Source organism: Fundulus heteroclitus, chromosome 7, assembly GCF_011125445.2.
Source record: "Fundulus heteroclitus isolate FHET01 chromosome 7, MU-UCD_Fhet_4.1, whole genome shotgun sequence".
Taxonomy (NCBI): domain Eukaryota; kingdom Metazoa; phylum Chordata; class Actinopteri; order Cyprinodontiformes; family Fundulidae; genus Fundulus; species Fundulus heteroclitus.
This window is the reverse complement of record NC_046367.1, coordinates 15,631,935-15,653,785: the sequence shown is the minus strand read 5'-3', so window position 1 is coordinate 15,653,785 and position 21,851 is coordinate 15,631,935. Positions and strand designations below refer to the sequence as shown.

At 41.6% G+C, this 21,851-nt stretch overlaps 2 protein-coding genes across 2 annotated transcripts; both read right to left on the bottom strand.

Moving 5' to 3' along the window:
* Positions 1 to 289: 289 nt before the first annotated feature.
* Positions 290 to 5,785, bottom strand: cacnb4a (calcium channel, voltage-dependent, beta 4a subunit). The gene is made up of 3 exons (XM_036139745.1): positions 5,390 to 5,785; positions 1,664 to 1,754; positions 290 to 333 (listed from the first exon to the last, which is right to left on the bottom strand). The coding sequence occupies exons 1-3, from the start codon at positions 5,783 to 5,785 to the stop codon at positions 290 to 292; spliced, it is 531 nt and encodes a 176-aa protein (XP_035995638.1).
* A 1,413-nt stretch (positions 5,786 to 7,198) lies between these two features.
* stam2 (signal transducing adaptor molecule (SH3 domain and ITAM motif) 2) lies at positions 7,199 to 21,647 on the bottom strand. The gene is made up of 14 exons (XM_012868497.3): positions 21,469 to 21,647; positions 19,247 to 19,331; positions 19,001 to 19,076; positions 18,016 to 18,111; positions 17,103 to 17,249; positions 14,444 to 14,510; positions 14,075 to 14,273; positions 12,505 to 12,599; positions 12,236 to 12,318; positions 12,062 to 12,149; positions 11,905 to 11,959; positions 11,674 to 11,821; positions 9,751 to 9,917; positions 7,199 to 9,354 (listed from the first exon to the last, which is right to left on the bottom strand). The coding sequence occupies exons 1-14, from the start codon at positions 21,506 to 21,508 to the stop codon at positions 9,171 to 9,173; spliced, it is 1,530 nt and encodes a 509-aa protein (XP_012723951.1). The 5' UTR covers positions 21,509 to 21,647; the 3' UTR covers positions 7,199 to 9,170.
* Between the last annotated feature and the right edge of the window lie 204 nt (positions 21,648 to 21,851).

Here is a 21,851-nt window from a genome sequence, read left to right as displayed (position 1 = left end):
CATAAATGGGACCCCATCCACTTGGTGAGTTTTACCCAAAACCTCTTCTTATTGCTGAGAACAGACTAAATTCTTTTTTTTTTTTTTTTTTTTTTTAAGGAATAAAGCCTTAAAGCATTTCCAAACTGAAATCCATGCTTTTAAAAGAGAAAACATTAAGCACTTTTTTTTTTAAGTTTTGAATCTGCAATGACTCATACATACTTTTGCTAAACATCCCCTGAGGTCATTGTCCCCGTTCTTTATTGTTCAGAGAACTAAATATAAACACTGGGGTGACTGGGCCCTCTCAGTGGCGCTCCCCAGACTCTGGACCCAGCTCCTTCTGGATGTCTGCTCAATCACAAACGCTGGGCCTTTTTAAATCAGACACTTTTATCCAGGAAGGCTTCAAATACTTCACTGATGTTTAGTCTTTATCTGGTCTATTTGTTTTATCTGTCTTTTTTATTCTTTTAAAGCACTTTGCCTGTCTGTTGGCTGTTATAAAGCGCTGTATAAATAAATACGTGAGAATATTGCATGCTTAATCTATTGTTGAGACGGTTAAAAAAAAAAAAAAAAAAAAAACACCATACAATTTTTTCCGACTTTATGGCATGAAAGACAATCTTATGGCCCATTTTCTACTTTTGACTTGATGATTTCGGCCCATGTGTCAATTCAATTTTATTTTATTTATATTTCACCAATTCATGAAACATGTCATCTCAAGGCACTTTCCAAAGTCAAATTCAATCATATTATTTCCTATCTAAGGAAACCCAGTAGATTGCATCAAGTCTTTACAAGCAGCCTTCACTCATGAAGAAGCGTAGAGCCACAGTGGACAGTCGTCTGCATTGTTGATGGCTTTGCAGCAATCCCTCATACTGAGCATGCATGAAGCGTCAGTGGAGAGGAACACTCCCCTTTAACGGGAAGGAAAAACCTCCAGCATTTGGACACCATTGGCATAACGTGTTTATTTATATGTTTGTACTTAGCTGTACAATAAGCGTTTTTTTTTTTTTTTTTAAACTTAAACCAAGTCCAACTCTCCCCTCCCTCCACAATATCAATCAGTCAGGGAAGAAATGTCTTTTTAACTGCGATCATCCCTGAAGTTCAGTCAGTCCAGCTCTCGTTCAACTCGCTCCACCACAGAAGCTTTGTGGTGCCAGGCCCGACTCAAGCTGACAATTAATTTTTTTTTTTTTTTATTGAAAGATGAAAATGAACCAAATTTGCAAACCTTTGTGTAAATGAATGCTGACATGACTGACACGACAAGGTGAAAAAAACAAAAAAAACAAGACATAAGAGGAGTGCTTTAGAACGCAGCTTGAATGGTACCTCTACGGTCAAAAGCAATGAAAGATGAACAGCTCCTGCTTCAGAAGAGACAAGTGTCCATCACTTTGTAATTAGCGGCCCGTGATGCAGCCTCTCAGGGGCGCGTACAGAAAGAAGAGGTGGGCCCAGATCAGGGCGCCGCGTCCAAGAACCAGAACACAATCCCAGAAGATTTATTAAGCAGCTGTGATACATTTAGCGGGGAGGGACAAGCAGTGAGTGACAGACACTTAGAAGGGGGTAATAAATTACAGAAGACCATAAAATAATCGCTGAAATGACCCCCCCCCCCTCGACCAAAGACAGCACCCTCCTAATGAAATCCAGCAGCCTACCTGTCTGAGAATGAAGCTGGTGGATGTGGTGCTGCCGTCTGACCTCTTCAGGCGACTGCGTCTGGAGTACGTCCCTCTGTTACCCTGGCCATGCCAAAACCACAGAAGAAGAGAACGCAGACAAGTTTTAATAGGCACACACAATAAATGCGACAGAGTCAGATTTTGGTAGCTTTGTTTGTAACGATGCTTGTGGCAACCACAAGGCTGACAGAAGAAAAAGTTTCACTTTGTTTATTTATTTTTCCTTATATAGTCTATATAGTCTGCTGCCTGACATAATGGACAGCTCTGAAATCTGAGATCTGAAAATTGCAACACTCAGTGATCGGTAAATGTGCTGAATCCAAACTTCTTTTGATTATCTTCTTTTTTTTTTTTCTCTCCTCATGCACAAACCCAAGGGCACCTTCTTGTCAGCAACCCCATTAACACCAACACCTCGCCCCCAGGGGCTGGACAGCCTCTGGCCTCCATCTAGTCCGTCCTCTGTGGTGTCCTGATACATGGAGGCAGTCCTTCACGGCTCCCTCAATCAGTCACACTAAAATTTCAGCCTACATTTATTTATTTTTTTATGCGCATAGCATCGGCTGATATACAGAGACTTGCACCTATTGGATATTTAACCTTTTGTCACAAACCTCCAAGTATTTTATTGGGATTTGGTGTCTTAGACCAGAACAAAGGGTCCACTCCACTGAGGGCCCCTCGTTAAATATTTTGCAGGAACATCTTTCACGGCAATTACAGCTCCACGTCTTTCCAGCTGCGTCCCTATCAGGGACTAACATCTAGAACTAAACGCTGCGCCCATTCGCCACACGCTGTTACAGCTTAAGCTCAGATTGAACAGACAGCCTCTGTGAACGTTTCAAGTCTTGCCACGGATTCATCAGGACCTTTACATTTTTTATGGCTTTTTTTCATTCATCAATGGCTGTCTTGTTTTTGCCAGAGTAAAAAAAAAAAAAAAAAGTCAGATTCATGGATTGTAGGACCAGTGATACTGTTCAGAGAACAGTATCACTGTAGCTGTGGATCTCTGCAGCTCCTCCAGAGTTACCCACAGGCCTCTTGGCTGTTCCTTTTGATCATGCTATGCTTTGTGCTGGCCCTTTACATAAAATCCCAAAAAGATACAAACCAGGTTGTGGTCCCAACGTCACAAAACGTGGAGGAGATGAAAGGGTGTGAATCCTTTTTGCAAGGCACAATAGTGTAGCTGACCTGTTTTCTTTCATGCCCAGATTGTTCAAGAGTGATGAGGTAACGCCTCACCTGAGGAAACTGAGGGGGGGGGGGGGGGGGGGGGGGCTTCCAGCTCTGCCCGTCTATGGCATCCCTTCCCCTGGTGACTGGAAAGAGCATCTGGACGCTTTCAGATTTTCTAACACTCAATCTGCACAGCAAGCTGCGCAGGGATCTCAAGAGAGGATTTTAGGAAAGCTCCAGTAAAAAAAAAAAAAAAAAAAAACAGAAGAAAAAAAAAACAGCTCAGAAAAGCAGCAGAGCAAAGGAGCAATCCTAACATAATTCACAATCGCTGGGCAGACACTATTGGGTGTGAAGCCCTGTCCAGCCAACACAAATGGATCATAGATGTCCAATTGACAAAACAGTCCAATGCTTAGAAGATTGGCGTTGTTGTCATTTCTTTTACTTTTTTTATTTATTGTGAAATGCACCCGTACAGCTTTTCCAGAACCGATACGGATCTGGGGCAGAGCCACTAAAAAAAAAGAAAGGAAAGGAAAAAAAGAAAGGCCAGCTGTGCTGAGATGTAAAAAGCAATCTGAACAAGCCTAATACATCTTATAATGAGTTCCATCCGGAAATGTTTAATAATTGAGCACCCAATTTCATTTCTTTCTTAATACATCAGATAACCCCCCCCCCCCCCCCCCCCCCCCCCCCCTCCTCTCCTTAGGGAGATGTTAGAAGTGATGAAGAAATTACCTGTAGTTACAGCCAGAACAGTTTAACACTAGAATTACCAGAGAAGGGTCATTTAACATTTCTACCTTTGGAGCCCAGAGACGGGTCGACTGACCTGAAGGATTTTAATTAGCATCCTATAAGCAGTTGTGAACCGGCGCTTTTGTTCTGTAAATAAGGCCATTACTGGTGCACCAAAGGAAGGGGGAAGCTTAACTCCCTACTAACTGCCAGGTACAGCTGTGAGCAATGACCAGAAGTATTTGTGTCTAAGTCAAGAGGACTGAAATTCCAGCATGAGAAATATACAAAGGTATAAGAGGCAATGGCAATTTGGACAATTTGGTATTCGTACTACTTGAACTGTTTTGCATTTTGTTAAATTATGATGACAAACATCAGTGTATTTCATTGGTATTTTATGACATTGACTGGTACAAATTAGTGCATAATTGTAATGTGAATAGAAAAGGATCTGTGGTTTAAAAAGTGGTTTTCAAAGGCAAATCTGAAAAAGTGTGGACTGCATTTGTATTCAGGGCCTGACAATCCTAGATTAAAAAAAATTGCTTTATTACTAAATTCTAGTCAACACAAAACTTACTGTTTGATTGAAACAATAAGCTTGTTATTGTTCGATTGAAATCGGAAAGAGAGGGGCATACTTAGACATGACCAGGACATGGTCATCAGCCTAAACTGACAGGGTATCACTCAGACAAACATCTCCTTCTCTAAAATAATTTTCAGAACTACCTTGTTTGTGATGGTAGCACAGAGTAGGCTTATTTTTCTACCCTGACTCCGAAGCAGCTAGTTGATTTATAATATAACATACATACATAATAAACCATACACGATGGTTTTAGAGATTTTGTATCCCAAAAATGCTGCACTTTGCTAATAACAAACAATTGTTTATTATTATAGTATTTAGTTTTATCCACACTGCAGGGTAATAGTTGTAAAGTGATAGTGTTGGTTGCTTTTATTCTTTGGGGGATGCTATATTCACTAGATACAGGGAAACTGGTCAGAGTAAAAAAAGGGGACCTTGTTAAATGCAGTGCAATTATAATCTAATGAAATAAAAGTTGTTTTCTTGGGTGTTCTGATGTATGAAATCAGCAAACAGCTCCTTAATTTTCAAGGAAAACTTGTAAGGTAAACACGGGATGCCTACAGTAAAATGTGTCTTTTTTTATTATTATTTAACACCATCCAATGATAGTCCTGCAGTAACTTTGAACGCCAACCCGTGTTGCTAATTTGGTTAGTTTTCTACTGTAGAGCTGCCTCCATCATAGATCGCACCCACCCCTAACATGGACTACTCACACGTACCTTCTGGCCTGACAGTACAGAAGTGTGGAATGCTTTTGTGAGTTCGGCTCTCCTCCCCCCTTGCTGATTCCTCAGGCAATGGCCCTATTGACAATTGAACAAGGGATGCTAATTTGAGCCACCAGAGTCGTCAGTTTGGACTCAGGGTCTTTTGACCCTCTTTCGGGACTTCAGGGGGGAGGTCGAAAACCCTGGTAATGCTAGTGTTAAATGAGTTTAGATTCTGTGGGGGGTGCTTTTTTTTTTTTTTTTTTTAAATAGGTTCAGTGTCAGGTCCAGGTTTAGAAGCTAGAATATTATCGCTGTGCAGCTTTTTAATTAATAATCCAAACTTCAAGGGACTTTTAAAGACAGGATGTCCTGCTCTGATTAAATATCTGCAAAGATGAGCGCATTTCCCCCCACCACCACCACCAATGGGGGTTTTCTGCTCCTACCTGGAACACTGGCTTCTGCAGCCCTTCTCCTATCCCGTGTCGGGTGTAGATGTGCCGGGACATCTCCGCCAGTTCGTCGGTCCAAGGCGGAGGTTGCCGCTCCGCTCCGCTCCACTGGAACTGCTGCGGCTGCGGCTGCTCCGGCGGCGGCGGCGGCGGAGGCGGCGACGGGGGGCGGTGCACCGCCGGCTCCAGCTTGCGTCGCTTCTCCAGCAGAAGAGAGGAGAACAGGTGCTGGGCGCCCGGATGGATCCAACACTGCAGCAGAACTGGCATCAGAGATCCTTTTAACCCTGCTCCTCCTTCCTCCTCCTCCTCCCCATCCTCCTCCTCCTCTCTCATCACAAGCTGCGCTGCGTTCACGTTCAAAGGACAGCTTCGGGATTTCAGACACATCGGCAGATGAGGGGGGGGGGGGAAACGTCACAGGAATATGGGGGAGCACAACAAAGCGTCGTTAAAATGAATTAGCCCCATGCAGAACAGACAGAGGCGGTCTAAAGCAGATCAATCATACCAACAGTTGATCGATTGTGTTTTTTTTTCTTTCCTGGTACATGGAGGCCACTAAGACATGAGAGTCATCAGAGCAAATCTTTGTATCATGAGAGCCGTGGAGGATGTGACCGCAACAAGTGGCGGTTCTTTCATGAATAGGGCCCTGGGCCTCCTTCAAACGCTCTATGTTGGGTTCTTAAGAACAGGACGAAGCTGGAGGACATTTTTACCATTTTTTTTTTATTAGAACGCCATTCCATCAACTATTTCATTAAATGGGACCACAAATCCAAATTGTGTTTAAAAGGATCTGAAATTAATCAACAGATGTTTATTTGCTTTGCAGTTATCATCTCATTATAAGATTGCTTAATGAGGGGGAACAAATAATTTGCACTAGAATAAAGGTTTTATTGATCTCAAAGTGAATTTTAAAGGATCTGCCCTCAGAACATCATTTCCTAGATTTGACCCGTGTCTGACACGGTTGCGTTTAGGAAGGGGACCCGGCTTAGAAACTCTGCCAAACGCGTGCAAGCTGCAGTGACCTGCTGTGGCGACCCCTGAATTAGGGAGCAGATCAAAAGGACCCACCATATTTGGTCGGTCTTGTCTATTTTAGATTTCAAACTAGAGCTGATTTTCCAAAAGTTATAACATTGTGCCCAAAATATAGGGATAAATAGCTCCTGTTGAGGGTTAAGAGTGTTGTCCCAGTTTAAGCACTCATGTTTTTTTAATATCTGACAGTGATGGTACGTTTTTTTATTCAATACTTTCAAAGCTGAACTATTTCAGTAAGCGTTAGTGGCTTCTTACAGGCTGATGCCCCATTTGTTACGCAGTAGGACATGATGATAGCATTAAAATACAATTTTGCTGACTCAAGAGTTGGATTATTTCTAATGAAACCTAAAGTTGGACAAGTTAAACTTAATTTTATGCTGAGCTGGCGGTCATTTCTATGGCACTTTATACAGCACTCTGTCCGAAGTGACTGCAGTGATTTTTTATTTATTTTTTTTAAATCCTGTCCCAGATCTGTGGCGAGCACACCCACAAACACACCCACGCCTGAATGTTTACCATCGTGCAAGATTTTATTTGCACTTTCAGGCCGCGTCCATTTGAAAGGTAAAGAGCAGCAGTGACAGAAAGGGCAGGTTGGATGAATAAATCATGCATTCTGGGTAGATCAAAACCATTGAATAAAACGCAGACGACTAGGGGAACAGATTCAGGATCTCTGATCTTCTGATAAGGTTTCTAAATAAAAAAATAAAAAAATAAATACATAAAAACAGACCACGGTTGAAATAGGTCATCTTTCTTTTATTTTAAAGAATATTTATAGGTTTGCTCCGTTACAAAAGCAGTTTTAAAATCCCGGATAAAGAAACCTTTCCTGGAATATTTCAAATGTACAGAATTATACAAATGCAAAGGGGGTTGCTAGCCGAAGATGCGTTTATGTCATTATTTGATTTCAAGAAAACAAGAAAATCAAGGCATTCGGTGGTAAATAAATGTTTACAAAGCTAAGGTGCAATATCAACATGAAAGAAAGAAAAAAAAAAAAAAAAAGTCCAGGTATTTTTTTTACATTTAATGTACAACTCCAAGAACAGCGGGGTGCCAAGTAGAAATACGACACTTTCAGATAAAACCACTTAAAGGGGGGGGGGGGGGGGGGGGGGTGATGAACGCGACCTCCATTTTAACTGAAAAGCAACAACAAAAGGTTTAAAACATGGCATCACACAGGTTTTGCCAAGGGAACCTCTGTTCCAGTTGCAAATAATCCAAAGTAAAAGGAGGAAAAAGAAGAACTAGTTTTAACTATGCAAATTACACATTTAGAATATCCATCTATATATATATATATATAAAATCGAGCCATGTGCATTCTTGATCGTGAAATATGTTACGGATTTAAAGATTTCAGTAATGTACATTTGTATAAACGCAGAATCCTCAGCGCTACTGAACTGAAGAGACCCTGCTCGCGGAGAGAAAAAAAGCAAAGACGCAGGAAACATTCAGAAGATGCAGCATTTCACAAGATTAAACTAAGAAAGGCGAGTAGTTCACCCTAGAATTTAAGAAGCCTTTGAAAAAACCCCTCTCTTCAACCAACACGAAGAAGTTCCGACACCGAGAAAGAACGAAGCTTAGGTTTACATAAATATCTCAAAACACGACCGCACAAAGCAAGGCGGCGAGTTATTTGTGGAAAGCGGGATGTGATTCATTTACAGTAATGCAAAGACATTTTATTAGACATTCAAAAAAAAAAAAAAAAAAACAACACAGATGCTGGTGAGGTGAAGAGCTGGCTTTGCAGACGGACAAGTTCGTACACCGATTCAGAAAAGTTTGACTCTTCAGAGCAAACGGCAGAAGAAAGAACGAGCTTAACGTGCCTTCACTTGAATTTACCCTAAGAATTAAACAATAATAATAAATCGTATAGGGAGCTGCTGTAAATGAACTTTAGCCATGGTGTAGCTGCAGCTCTATTCCATCACGCTTGCTTTGTTTTTCATGAGCATTTAGGAAGAGCCCGGTTCTGCCTGCCCACGTCCATCTGGTGCTTTCTGCTTTGTTTACCCTCGCCGGTACAGTCGGCTCGCAGCCTCTCTGTACCAGACGCGTTCTGGCTGCGGCGAAGAAGAAGTACACACCGCTCCGACTGCCGCCCCTATCGCCGCACATATATTTGGCTCTTGTGAAGGCTCGCGTTCTGTTTGCACGTTGCCTGAAGTGCGAGGACTTTTTTTTTTTTCTTTCTTTTATTAGGCGGAGAGCCTAATCCTTGCAGACACCGACAGGAGGCTGCAGCTGCTGCGCTGCTTTTTCTAGACGAGCAGCTCAAACAAGGTTGTGTGAAGGTAAAACAGAAGCGCCGCTCAGACATTACATTTAGAGTAAATTCTTCAAAGCCTTGTGTGGAAGTAGTATTCTGTTGAACTAAGAAATGCTGATAATCCATAGATTAGATAAATAATAGGTGGGTAAAAATCACCAGTGTTGTGTGTTGTCTTGTGGAGACCGACGTGTCCTGCCCTCACAAGCAGCAGCTTAATCCAGACCTGCCTTACAAACACACTTCAGCTACCTCAGCTGCTCTAGGGTCCTGCCAGTGGAGCTAGACGAGAAATTTTAAGGCCAAAGAATGTATCCTAAAGCAGAAAAAAAAATTAAAAAATAAGTGCAGCTGATTGAGCAGAAACTGAAATATCTGAAGAGTGTAGTTAATGGTCTGCTGGCAGCTCTGGGGTTTTTACAGCAAAGGCTGCTGATAGTACGCCGCCTGCTGCTGGGGAGGAGCCTGGTGAGGAGGAGCGGCAACGGGATAAGACACGGGAGGCATGCTGGCGTTGTGATAGGCTGACATATCCATGGCCACGCCCGCCTGGGATGGGTACGGAGCTCCTTGGGTCATGTACTGAGAGTTCATGGCACCGCTGCGAATGAGGAGACACATCCGCTGTTACTACTGGAATGTAAGATGGTAAGATGTTTCATTTAGATAGTTTCATTAAGTAAATCCTCAATTAATATTGTTGATTCTGGATTTTTTCCCCCCCTGCGCAGGGTCCCGTATGTTTTACGCTACAGTGGCTTGCAGAAGCACTCGTTACACCCTACAGGCAAACTCTAATGCACTTTATTGGGAGTTTATGTGGTACAGCTGCACAAAAAAGAAGGAAAATACATTGTTTTCAAAGGTTTTTAGAAATGAAAATCTGAAAAGTTTGATATTCATTCGTGTTCAGCCCCCTTTGCTACCGACCAACTGCAGTCCGTCTGTGTGATGCTTAATCTGACGACCTTCAATCTGCGCTGTTGATAAGCTTTACCTCATGTAGGGAGGCTGAGCGGCCTGGCTGCTGGGGGGCGCCGTAACGCTGGGGGGCATCGAATGTAGCGGTCCCGGCTGGTCGCTGGGCAGAGCGTAGGGCTGCGCAGGAGCGACCTGGGGCATACCTGGGGGCAGGTAGGGGCCACCGGCTGGTCCCAGGTAACCCTAACAACATATGAAGAACAGGATGGTTTCAACAAGTGGCTGACGGACACTTTAATTACTTTGTACTTCAAGAAAGTAACACAGATTTATGTTTAGCTCCCAGAATACAACCTGCAAATTGGGAATTATAAAACTACCAAATGGTTTGTGGAAATCTAATGGATTTTTCATAGATAAAAAGAAAAAAGAAAAAGACATAAAAACTCACAGCAAAGCACTTTTTTTTTTTTTTAAATGAACTCCTAACACACACACAGAAAATCTCAACAAGGTCAAGCGCCGCACTGAGGGGCATTCGAGTGTGGACCCAACCGGTGACATTGATAGACTCACAAATCTGCAGGGAGAGTCAGCGGCATCAATCATTACTGAGAAAAGAGAAAAACGAGCTGCTGCTTGAAAAGTGCAAAACTACTAGAGCTTCTGAAAGGAGGGGAAAGCGCTGACTGCATGCTACCCAGAAAGAAACTGAGGGTGAACACAGGACATATGAACAGAGAAGGGAAAAAAAAAAAGCAAACCCAAATGTAATGCATCACAACATTTAAACTGAAGGTAGGTGTATTAAGGGCTGCCATTTAATTACAGTGTTACAGAAAAGCTGCTTCACAGGCAGACAGGTTAAACATGTTTTGCCAAAACAAAACTCTGGTTTGAACACAGGATTCCCCCCCCCCCCCCTTGAGTTTTCTGAACGGTGAGACGGCTCACGCCTTAAATTATGCATGACAGCTCTGCTTCCCATCGATTCTGCACATCCCACAGAGTGCGCCGCAACACGGAGAGGCTTTTCTGGGTTGTCAAGCAATCTGTGTTCATAACTTTCAATCGATGTACAGAAAATACTCCCTCTTGTTGAAAAGAAAAAGAAAAAAACAAGCAAAATAACGGACAAGCAGCCGTTTCCATTAGTCGTTCATACAGCTGGTCATTAGGAAGCCTCCGGTCTTCTGTCCCTGAAGTGCAAACTAAACCACGAGGCTACGGATCATCAGTCTGAGCCTTGTTTTTGGAATTAATTACTTGACGACGACTAAAAGTGGAGGGTTTTAACCGTGTAGAAAACATTTTCTTTTTAAATTTAGCTTTGATCCCAGGACTTCTATTCTTATACTCCAGTCTCTGAATCCAGCTTTTAGTGCAGCTTGGATCTGATCTTAGGACTCAATTATTTCATGGTCCTCTGTCTGGTTTTGTTCATTTTTGTTTATCTTGCTTGATGTCTTTGCAACTTTTCAGATTGTTTTTAGAAGTAGCTTTAAATGAATTATATAATTTTATCCTCCTGCTAACTTGATCTCTGCGTTGTTTACCGACCTGTATATGACAGCTGCAAAATATGTCGTAGCATTCATTGCAATGCCAGAATTGCACAGGATTGTTTGGACAGAATATTTGGTAGGACCTTATAACTCCAAATGTTGTGCATTGATGCTCTGCACATCGATAACATGTTTGGCAGGTTTTTAACCGCTGGGCTCTTTGCATTGCTGTCAGTATGAAAATTTAATGCTAATGTCAATATAATTAGTCAGAAAATGTAAAAATTTGAATTTCAAACATCCGTTTATGTCACTGTTATGGGTACAACAACATGAAATGCTGGTCAGGACATAAAGAAATTAGTTAAGATAGAAAAATAGAAGCAGTTTGTCAAAAATACCAAATCAAATACACATTCATAGTGACTGCACGACTCCCAAATATAGTGTAGTACGCTTAAAGGCAGCTGGTAAACAGCAGGTTTTGTCCTGACCTGCATGGGCACAGAGGAGCCCGCTGCGCCGTACTGCGACTGCATCTTGTTGTAGGCGGCGTAGTAAGGCGCCTCGTTCATCAGCTTATTGTAAAGCTCCAAGGCCTCCATGACTTTCAGATTCACTTCTGACCACTCCGAGTGATGCCTGCAACAGGAAGAGAAGGTTACATAACGCTGTTTAAAGTTAAGCCCGGCTTTTATACGAGGTGAAAATGGACAAAACGCCACCTGTCAATCTCCTGCAGCTTCTCATCGATCAGCGGGTTCATCTGTTCGCACGCACCTGCTCCGGCAGACACAAGCAAAGGAGATATCTCTTGATTTAGGCTGACTGCAGCTGTCGCTCGCAGCGTGCCTAGATCTACAGAAGCATTTAGGCGTATACCTTCCAGGTGGAGTAGCTCTAAGGAGTCAGGAGTCGCATCTGCAGGATCTGCATTCTGCAAGAGCGCCAGCGCTCTGTCCATCTTCGCCTGCAGAGGGATAACGGCGGTGTTGGGCAGGTTGATTTCGGGGATACTTGGATTAATAAGTGTATATTTATGAGAAAGGGTGTTACCTCGTCAATGTAGACGGGTTCTGGTTCAACTTTGCTTTCCAGACTCGTCTCCTCAGGAGTGGCTGACCTTTCAACATAAGCCACTGTGAGGGGAAAGAAATGAGTTACAAACAATGAAGCATATTTACTTCTGTGTAAATCAGAGAGCTAGGCAGAAAAAAAAAAAAGAGCTAGCATAAGAGAAATCTGTGTGTTAGTGTTTTAAGTAGCTCCACTAAGCTCTTCCAGAGTGAACAAACTAGAATAAAAACAGAAAAGAGAAAACAGACCTGGCTCTGGGTCAGCATTCAAATTGGTTGTGACAAAATTTGAGGGGAAAAGCCCAACTCCTCTGTGGTTTTCTCCTTTCCACCAGTTTGGATCACTGCCAAAAAAAAACAAAAACAAACATCCTGTCTGATCAGGCCATTCTCAACAGCATTCAACATAAAACTAAAACATTACTTCAAATAACGTGAGACAATGTTTTGATCAAATATAACTGTTGCTGTAAGTCTGTCTTCAGGACGCTCATTGGAAACCAGAACCAGTGTGCTTCTATAGGTTCATTTCTAGGTAACTGGGAAAAAAAAAAAAGTTTCAAAAAGGCACAAAAAAAAAAAAGACATTTTTAAAGATGAATTATCATATTTGTCGCGCACTGGATTATAAAGCGCATTAAATATTCTTCCAAAGTGTGTAATATCACTCCGCCCCTCAGCGTACACAGCTCTCTCCTGAGAGGGAGAGCTATCCGTCTCTGTTGGGAGGACAGAGTAGTTGCCCTATTTCTAACATAAGGCCAAAATAAACTTTTGTATTGAACTAACTTACCTGATTTATTGTTGCTAGCGCGTACTCCAGGTTATTACGTTTATAGATCAATTTTATAACCTTGGTTAAGGCTAGAAATTTGTGCTCAGCATGTGGACAAATGTGTTGTATCAAACATTTCATTACTTTATTCACTACATGTGACTTACTGCATTTTTCGGACTATAAGGCGCACTTAAAATCCTTAAGTTGTCTCAAAAATGGATGGTGTGATATATATATATATATATATATATATATATATATATATATATATATATATATATATATATATATATATGATTACTGTTGTGAATATTGGCCGATCTTATGTGCTACAATGAGCTCAAAAATCTGTTAATAAATGTGTAAGTACGACTTTGGTTAGCAACGAAGCCGCTCCGCTCAATGGATATGCGGTGCATTAGGGTACACTGTGTCACTACCTGATAGGACCCCTGAGCTGTCTACAAGACCGCCTCACTGGAATGTCGAAACTGGAAGTATTTTCTTAGTATCGGTATCAAGTTTGAAATTTCCATATCATGACAATCCTAAAGGAGACAGTAGTTTATCTGACATGTTTAGAAATGTCCATTCAGGCTACAAGATAGTAAGACTTCCAGCGGATAACAGGAAGGCTGAAAATATATTCCAGCAAAGTTGCTCTGCTTTATGCTTCTGAGTTTTCAGCCCCTATCAGGAAACATGTTGGACTTGGGGAAATGGCAGCGTTAAGGTAGGGATCTACATTTTGTAAGGAAAACTACTAAAGACAGCTTAGAAAGTGGCAATTTTCTCGTTTAAAATATTAAACCCTTGTGTTGGTGTAGCATCGCTTCTGCTTCCAATGTAAATGTATAAAAAGCAAAAACGACAGAAAGCCTGGAACGAAGAGCAACATTTTCCACAATATCTGAACCTTTTAGCAAACAGCCAGTTCTTCATGTTAATATTCATGCCACAGATAGATTTTTGGCCAGTTTCATCTCACGGTCTTTACTTGACGTGACCGAGCCGACTCACGAATGAGCGCCGAAACATTACCTGTCATCCAAAACTATAATAAGTTCTCCGGCTTTAAAGGTGAGCTCGTTGTCCTCTGCTGCTTCAAAGTCGTAGAGCGCGCGCACTTTGCGGCTTTCCTGCCCTCCGCCGCCGTTGGGGTTGTTTGGTGGGTCGGTGGTGAGGATGAGGGGCCGCGTTTCCGCTTGCTGCTTCTGTTCCTGTAAGGACAGCTCAATGGCTGCGACGGGAAGAAGAAAAAGACCGCTTCTTTTCATTTATAGGAACAAAGGCTGAAGAGATTCTGTAAAGCTCACGCAAATCTGATAAAAAACAGCAAATTCTAACAACTCTGTGACTTTTAAAGAATAACACATCAAACAGCAGAAAGATGTGGCATCTGTCGTTTACCCTTGGCCAGGTCATCATCATCTGGTATCTTGGTTGCAGCAGGGGTGCTGACCTTTGTGCTGGATCCCTGTGATCAATACAGAAACATAAGGTCACATCTGTGTGTGCGAATACACTGACGAAGGAAGGAAGCAAGGAGAGAGTGTCGCACAAAGACTGAAAGTGAAGAATTGGTTTCCTGCCACCTGCATCTCACGCTGGGTACCACACGCTGCTCGGCAGAGCTCATTCGGGCGAGCGGAGCCAGAAAGTGCAGGAGAGTTTTACTACCAGCAAATATAAAACATTAAAAGGGGAAGACTAAAATGTAAAATCTCCAACTCTAGTGTAGCTTCACAAGTTTCGCTGCTGCCGTGGACTTTGGCCCTCAAGCAGTGTTGCCAAGTAGACGGGGGATAAAACGACGACGACAGCAAATTCATTCCTGCTATGCGACTCGATTCGACTAAAAAGAAATGCCAACAAAACGTAAATATAAAGATGACATTTGTGTACAGAATGGATGGCAACCGAAGGTAAACACTGGCACAGCTTGAGCCCCACAGCCTGCTGATATTTGCTCACGAGCTTTTACAGATTAAATGTCATACCTGCTGCCTCGTGTGTCACCTGCTCTCCCGATGAGCCACAATGCAGCTAAACACGGCACTGCCACTGGCAAAGAGACCAGTGGACTCTAAATGCTTTTAACACTTTATACTTAATAAACCGCCTGGCAAAAATAACTAAACTTCAACGCATTAGGATTTGATGTTATGGAACTACACAAAGTAGCACATAATTGTTAAGTAAAGAGAGAAACAAGACATTGTCTACATTTTATTTTGCAAATAAAAACCTGAAAGGTTTGGCCTCCATTGGTGGTCAGCGCCCCCTTTAAGTCTCATAGTCCCAAATAAAATTCAGTGCAACCAAACATCTTAAGACTGAACTCCACCAACATGCACCTGCTCATAAAGGCTAGTTCTGGGGGCTTGTGTCCCGCTGTGGGGCTGCCTTAGCTCAGCAGGGAAGTTGGATGAAGCTAAATAAGGGCTAATCCAGAAAGGAAACTGTTACAAGGAGTAATAGACCCAAGACTGGGCTGGAGGATCACTTTTCAGTGGGACAACCACCCTAAACCTACCGGCAGAGATGCAAATATAAGTTTCAGACTAAAGTCTATTCGTGTCTTGCATGGCCCTGTCAAAGTCTAGAACTTTTTCCTTGTTTGGTGTATTTATTTTAACATAAACACCAAATAACATAACTACAACTTCAAGATTGAAATTTTTGCTAGTGACCCTTTGCAGACTAACTTCTTTGGGAATGTCTGTCAAACACATTCACGCAATACCACCGTATTTTATTTTTTACATCATCCTGTAAACTGACTGATGTCTTATTGGCTCGAACATTTCAGTTTTTGCTAATAACTATTTGCACACTTTTCAAACCCTGAGGGAGTAATATTCACCATGTCTGCTCAACCGAATATTTAAATCTTATCAGATGCTGAGGACTAGTTGCACTTTTAGCTGCTCAAGAGATGTTGTCGATGCATTTGACTTGAAAATTATGTCTTGTTGTGTCTGTGTATTATGTGTGAATTCTGAGCCGGTGTCTCACCAAAATGTCATTATGGTTACAAAAATGACGATAAAGACTCTTGATTCTATTATACTGATATTCCATAAATAATCTAAGCAATTAAGCACCTTAACAAAGACGATCCTCCTATTAGACTAAATTATAAATCAAAACCTTTACGACACTCTGGGATTAGAGTCTACTTCAACTTCTCTTACATCGCAAACTCCAGAGGAGGAGTGTGCCATAGTTTGGACCCAGCAGAGAAAAATCCCATCATCCCTTTGTTTTCATTCTCAGTCGACATATAACTCTTTGGTCAGAGAATCTTAGGGGTCCAGGAGGCTTGTAAGAGCAGCTTTTCAATTGCCCAAAGATGACTAAAGCATGACGGTTAAAACAAAAACGTTTAAGCAGCTTATGTATAATAAGGGAATTATTGAGTCTCAGTTTATTTGTAAAGGAAATAGATCCTGGCTTCCTAAAGGTGTTTTCCCCCCCTCAGCTGTTTAAAGCGAACTCTGCCGTTTCCTCCCTTGGGTCGCTCCGTTTGTCTGGATGTGAACCTAGCGATGGGACGTAGTAAAAATAAACAATGACGGCACGTCTTGTTCGGAAAACCCTACGCTCCCTTCAACACGTCATCTCAAACACATCCGACGTACATCTCACATTCTACAAGAAAAAGTTCAGTGAAAAAACACTAACAATCTGATTTAATTCTCCATGTTTTTGCCTCACACCGAACACGGCTCCTGCTTCCTGTGTTTACTTTTGGATCTCCCACCCCGAACACATCTGACCAATAAGCAGACTGCATGTTTTCAGGTGGTTTGTGGTTCCAGGTTGTGGTTTGCATGGAGTCATCTGTGAGAAAAGAACCCGAACTACGGGACAAAACCTACGAGTTAAACTTATTCACTGATTCAGACCAAAGAAGAGGAACACCCTAACTGGTCAGAGGCCAAGTCTGAGGTTTTTCAACAACTTATTTACAAGTTAGGACCTTTCATGTGATATTGTATGAATAAAAGTGGACCACAAACGCAGCACTACCCTAGAGTTAAGATAGTATTTCCTTTGCACCCACCTGTGAGGAGGCTGCTGGGAAGGTGACCCCTTCCTCTTTTAAACTCTTGATGGTGGCTCCAATCAGGCTGAGCTGTGGATCCTTCTGGAAATCTTCTGCCCACTCCACCATCATTGCCTTTAGCTTTTCACACACCTTAGGGTGGGCCTACGGGGGACATTACACGGACATTTACATTACTCCCTTTTGACACAACGGATCCTTCTGGCTGCCGCCGAATCTCATCTCACCCCTTTGCTTCTCATTCTTAGCTCTAAACCTACCGACTGTGTGGAGTGGTAGTAGGGTGAAGGGACACGGCTTTGTAGCCTTTACATTTTTTATGCAGCCACTTGAAAACAACAACTATAACAACCTTATTAAGCATGAAAGGAAACGTGAGAAATGTTTTACCATCTCACCAATCATAGTGTCTAGCATGGTTCATCCAAATGTATTTTCTGAACTGGCAAAAGAAGAGATGGGCTACGCTGTAACATCTAATTTGATATAGATGATTTACATTTTTCCTAACATGTCCTTCCATCTCTTACAATGATGAAAAGTGAAGTATACTGAGAGCTGCGGCTGCTTTGAGGACTGCGTGTTGCATGTTTACGAGAAACTGAAGCAGTGATGCAGCAGCTTCCTGAAGCAGTGTCCGACCCCTCAGGGGAATATTTTTATCCACTACCTTAATTAAACGCCAAGGGATTGGAGGAGGGGCTTATGGGTAACCCAAGGAACAGGGTTCAATCTGAGCGCCCTAACTCGGATTAAGATGCTGTTGGCCTTATGGACAAATGAATGATTCACTTTGTTATACATCTGTGAATGTAAGTCTGTGGGCATGACATGAGAATAACGTAAACGTGCAAATAAAGATAAGAGACAAATATAAAACAAGAAAGACAACCTATGGAAGATCACAGACCTTGTTTAAGACACTCTTCACTTCAGCAGAAAACTCCCTGGAGCAGATTTCCAGATGGAAGATTTTGCCACAGTTTGAAACACAAGCTCCCAGCAGCTGCAACATAACATGGAGACACTTTATCCCAGAACCACTCAAATCATACATTAATATCGCCTGCCTGATGTAGGGATTATGTGTTTATAAGAGGGTTGAGCTTTAATACAACATGTCATGGCTACAGAGCATTATACACAAAACACATACGCTAATCAAAATGAAGCTATAGTATTTAAAGACAATTAAAACAAAAATGTCTTTACTGAAAACACAACTGAAGAAAATGTGGCGTTACCTGAAGAAAAGCATTTTCAAGACTAGCTTAAAAATAAAGTCACTGGTATTTTATTTTTGCTTTCTTTAATCAGACAGTTCTCTCTCAGAAATTGAGATCTTGGATCTCAATGAGAATATTTGTATAAATAAAGGATAAATGGAAAATAATTGCATGGCTTAAAGCAGAAAAAAAAGTCATGTAATATTTCACTGAAAGGTTGCAAAAACTGACGACAAGTATTTTGAAACATGTTTGTCCAAGAAATTTCCTTAGGGAAATATTTAAATATCAATTCCTAAAATAATTTCACTAATTCAAATAGCTAATTGATAAACATGTTCAGTAAAATTGATATCAGAAATCTAAACAAAAGATATTTATGAGCTACTTTTTATGAATATGTAAAATTGGAGTGCAATGAAGCAGTTTAAGATATGTTCAGAAACGTATAGCATTATTTTACACTGAATAGATTTTATGTATCTTTTAAGACGCATTTTAAATTATCAATGTGAACAAATAATCACCTAAAAAAGTAACTACCTTCATTCTAAGATGAATAAATTCAACGTTCCTGAATAAAAATAAAGCATAATCCTGGATATGTTGCGTCTTAACTCAAACAGCAGTTTTATTCATATTTCCTTTAAAAACGCCAATGAAACTCACATTGAGGGCCTGCATGGCAACGTGGGGCACTTTGTGGTTGACTCTCTTCATTATGGACCTCAAGCTGTCCTTTGCTCTGCACCACAACAGAAAACAAATGATGAACTGCCAGCAAAGTATCACCAGAACAGGACATTGCATCTGAAGACTGGAGGTTCAGAGGGTGTCGGATCCTAGACCACTTTCAGCGTCTGAAAACAAAACCTGGATCCGTCCTCCTGCGCCGTTTACTCTCCGTATTCTTACCCGTTGGATGTCGTTCCAATTTTGTCACAGATGTCCAGAATTAGCCCCCAGTCCTCTGTTGTGTTGTTTTCATTTGTTGCCTTCTCTGAAAAACATGCAAACGAGGACACATATGGTGAAGTGAGTGAACACGGTCCCTTGCCATCGCGGCGCCTGGTTTTCCACGCCAGCCCAAGTGGGGAAGTGACGAAACGATACATATTAAGCACGGCGCCGCTGCGTGTTTGAGCTAACGCATGTTGAACACGGGTCTGGGAGCCAAAGTTTGGTCAATAACCATTTTCAGGCCTGTGAGGTGGTTCATTTTTGAAAATCTGCCTCAGTTGTTGTGATAGAGGCAAGATGTGTCACTCCACATGGAACGCAGCTTCTTAGTACTATGGTGGCAGGAAATCCCCCAAATGAACATTTGTCACAACACTCATGACTCCTCAGTCAACAGTGCGCCATTGTTTCGTCACACAGACGTACGTGGTGTGTTGCGAAGGCAGACTCAGCTGGTGAACAAGGACGTTTTGAATAAAATTTACATGCGTGTCATAGAAGCCGGTTTCGGACCGGGCAGGCGATAATTTCAGGTGAAAGGCGTCCGTTTGCTTAATAACATCTATTCACCTTCAACGGGCTGAAATTTTAAGATTCCCCCATCACTAACATAGTGTTGTACCCTGCTGCTTATGTCCAAGCGCTAAATGTTGGCCGACTGCTTTCGAATGAAGGCTTAACTCATCGCAACTAAATGGATCCAATTGGAAAGCCGGCTGCCAGAGGAAAACTATTTTATTTTGTTTGAAATGCCAGAGGAGAGACTAATATCTTAATGAGACAAAGCCTGAATGGCAGGCAAAGTGAGGTGTTCAGTGATACCGGTATCAAAGATTAATGCTGGAAAAAACAAGAAAAAAAACGTGAATAAACTGTCAGAATTAAATAACTAACTCTCAACAGGAAACGGGTCATGTTCTGGTACCAGCACGTAAAAATGCGTTCAGTCACACCATTCTATTACATCCACAAACTTTCTCTGGATTTTTAGGTTATAGCGCTACCCACTGCTGGTCAGCTGGCTTAAAATAAAGGGCTACTACACTTCTTTCCAAACTTCATGAAATATAGAGACAGTCATAACGTGGATGCTATTTTAAATGTAGAGTTGGCAACCTAGAGAAAAACATTCTTTAAGAAGAGCCTTAAATTGACCTGAAGTGTTGACTTAGTTTAGCATGCGGTGGCTGAGGGAGTGCCGAACTGTCATTTTAAGGAGGGCCCAAGGGCTGTGACTTAAATAAGTGGCTAACAGTACATTTCTCCCCCCCACCGGACTACAATTCACAGAATGTAATAGCACAGCATACTGCTGCATGTAAACAAACGCCGATAATGTGAGGAATTACACCATTTATGCCTTTGGTTTACAATTACAATGGAGGAACCTGAAAATAAAATAGGTTTTACTAATAAACAAGTATTGTTAAAACTGCCGATCGAAAACAATTTAAGATCCAGTTTATGTCTTTAAACTGCTAAGTCATTAGCATACCAAAACACAAGGCAAAGCCAGTCTAAGAATAATCACAATTGCACCAGTTTCCCACCTACAGCTCAGAAAGCTTTTCTGAATATTGATTATTACAGAGAAGCAAATTATTATTCCATTTCATGAATTAGAACTCCATAACACAATCCGTTTAGATTCGTCACCACATAAAAACCTTAAACTTCACGTTTGTTTTTCTTTTTTTTTTTACTTGAATCAAAAAAAAAAAACAATTTAAGATTATAATATTTTTGAATGCATCTTTGTTAGTTGACAAATATTCTGGGATACTGGTGTGACTGGCGTTGTTTTCGCACCCCATTTTAAACCGCATCGGAAACAATCTAAAAAGAAAAAAAATAATAAAACATGAACTACGACGGTGTTTTTGGGAGCAAACGTGTTATCGATTACGGTCAGACTCCAAGTCTGTTACCAAACAGCCCCTAATGTGACCAACCCAACGACCGCTGAACAAGCCGTCGACAGCCGGTCAGTTTGTCTCTCATAAATTAATGAGCTTACAACTCATGATAAAATACGTTTACCTGTTGACACCAGCTTTCGGGGCCGAAATAAGTCCACGGCAAACTATAGCTGCTAAGTTAGCATTAGCTTCAGCTCTCGTCAACAGCTCGGACTCCCTTTAAAACTAAAAGGCCCCCAAAAACAGTGCTATACTTACCGACATCTTGGTCAAAGGGGTTTTGTGAAAACAAAGGCATTTTCAACGATATATATATAAAAAAAGAAACCGGAATCCGGGACGAAGGAAAAGTGGATGCGTTGCCAACACTAAACCTAAACAAACGTCTCTTCCTTGTCCATTAAAGTTGCACCAGTTGCTCTTCCGGAAGGAAGCCTGGCTGTCCCGTATAATGCCTGATCGGTATTACTCCAAATCCAACATTTGAGAGAGAATCTAAGCCAAAAAAATTATCTCATTATGTGATCTTTATGCTGACGTAATTTTATTACATAGAATACAGAACGTCACGCATGGATAATAGAAGGGGAGTCGGGAAGAAAATATGACAAAAATCACAAATTAAACGTAACGTTTTGGTC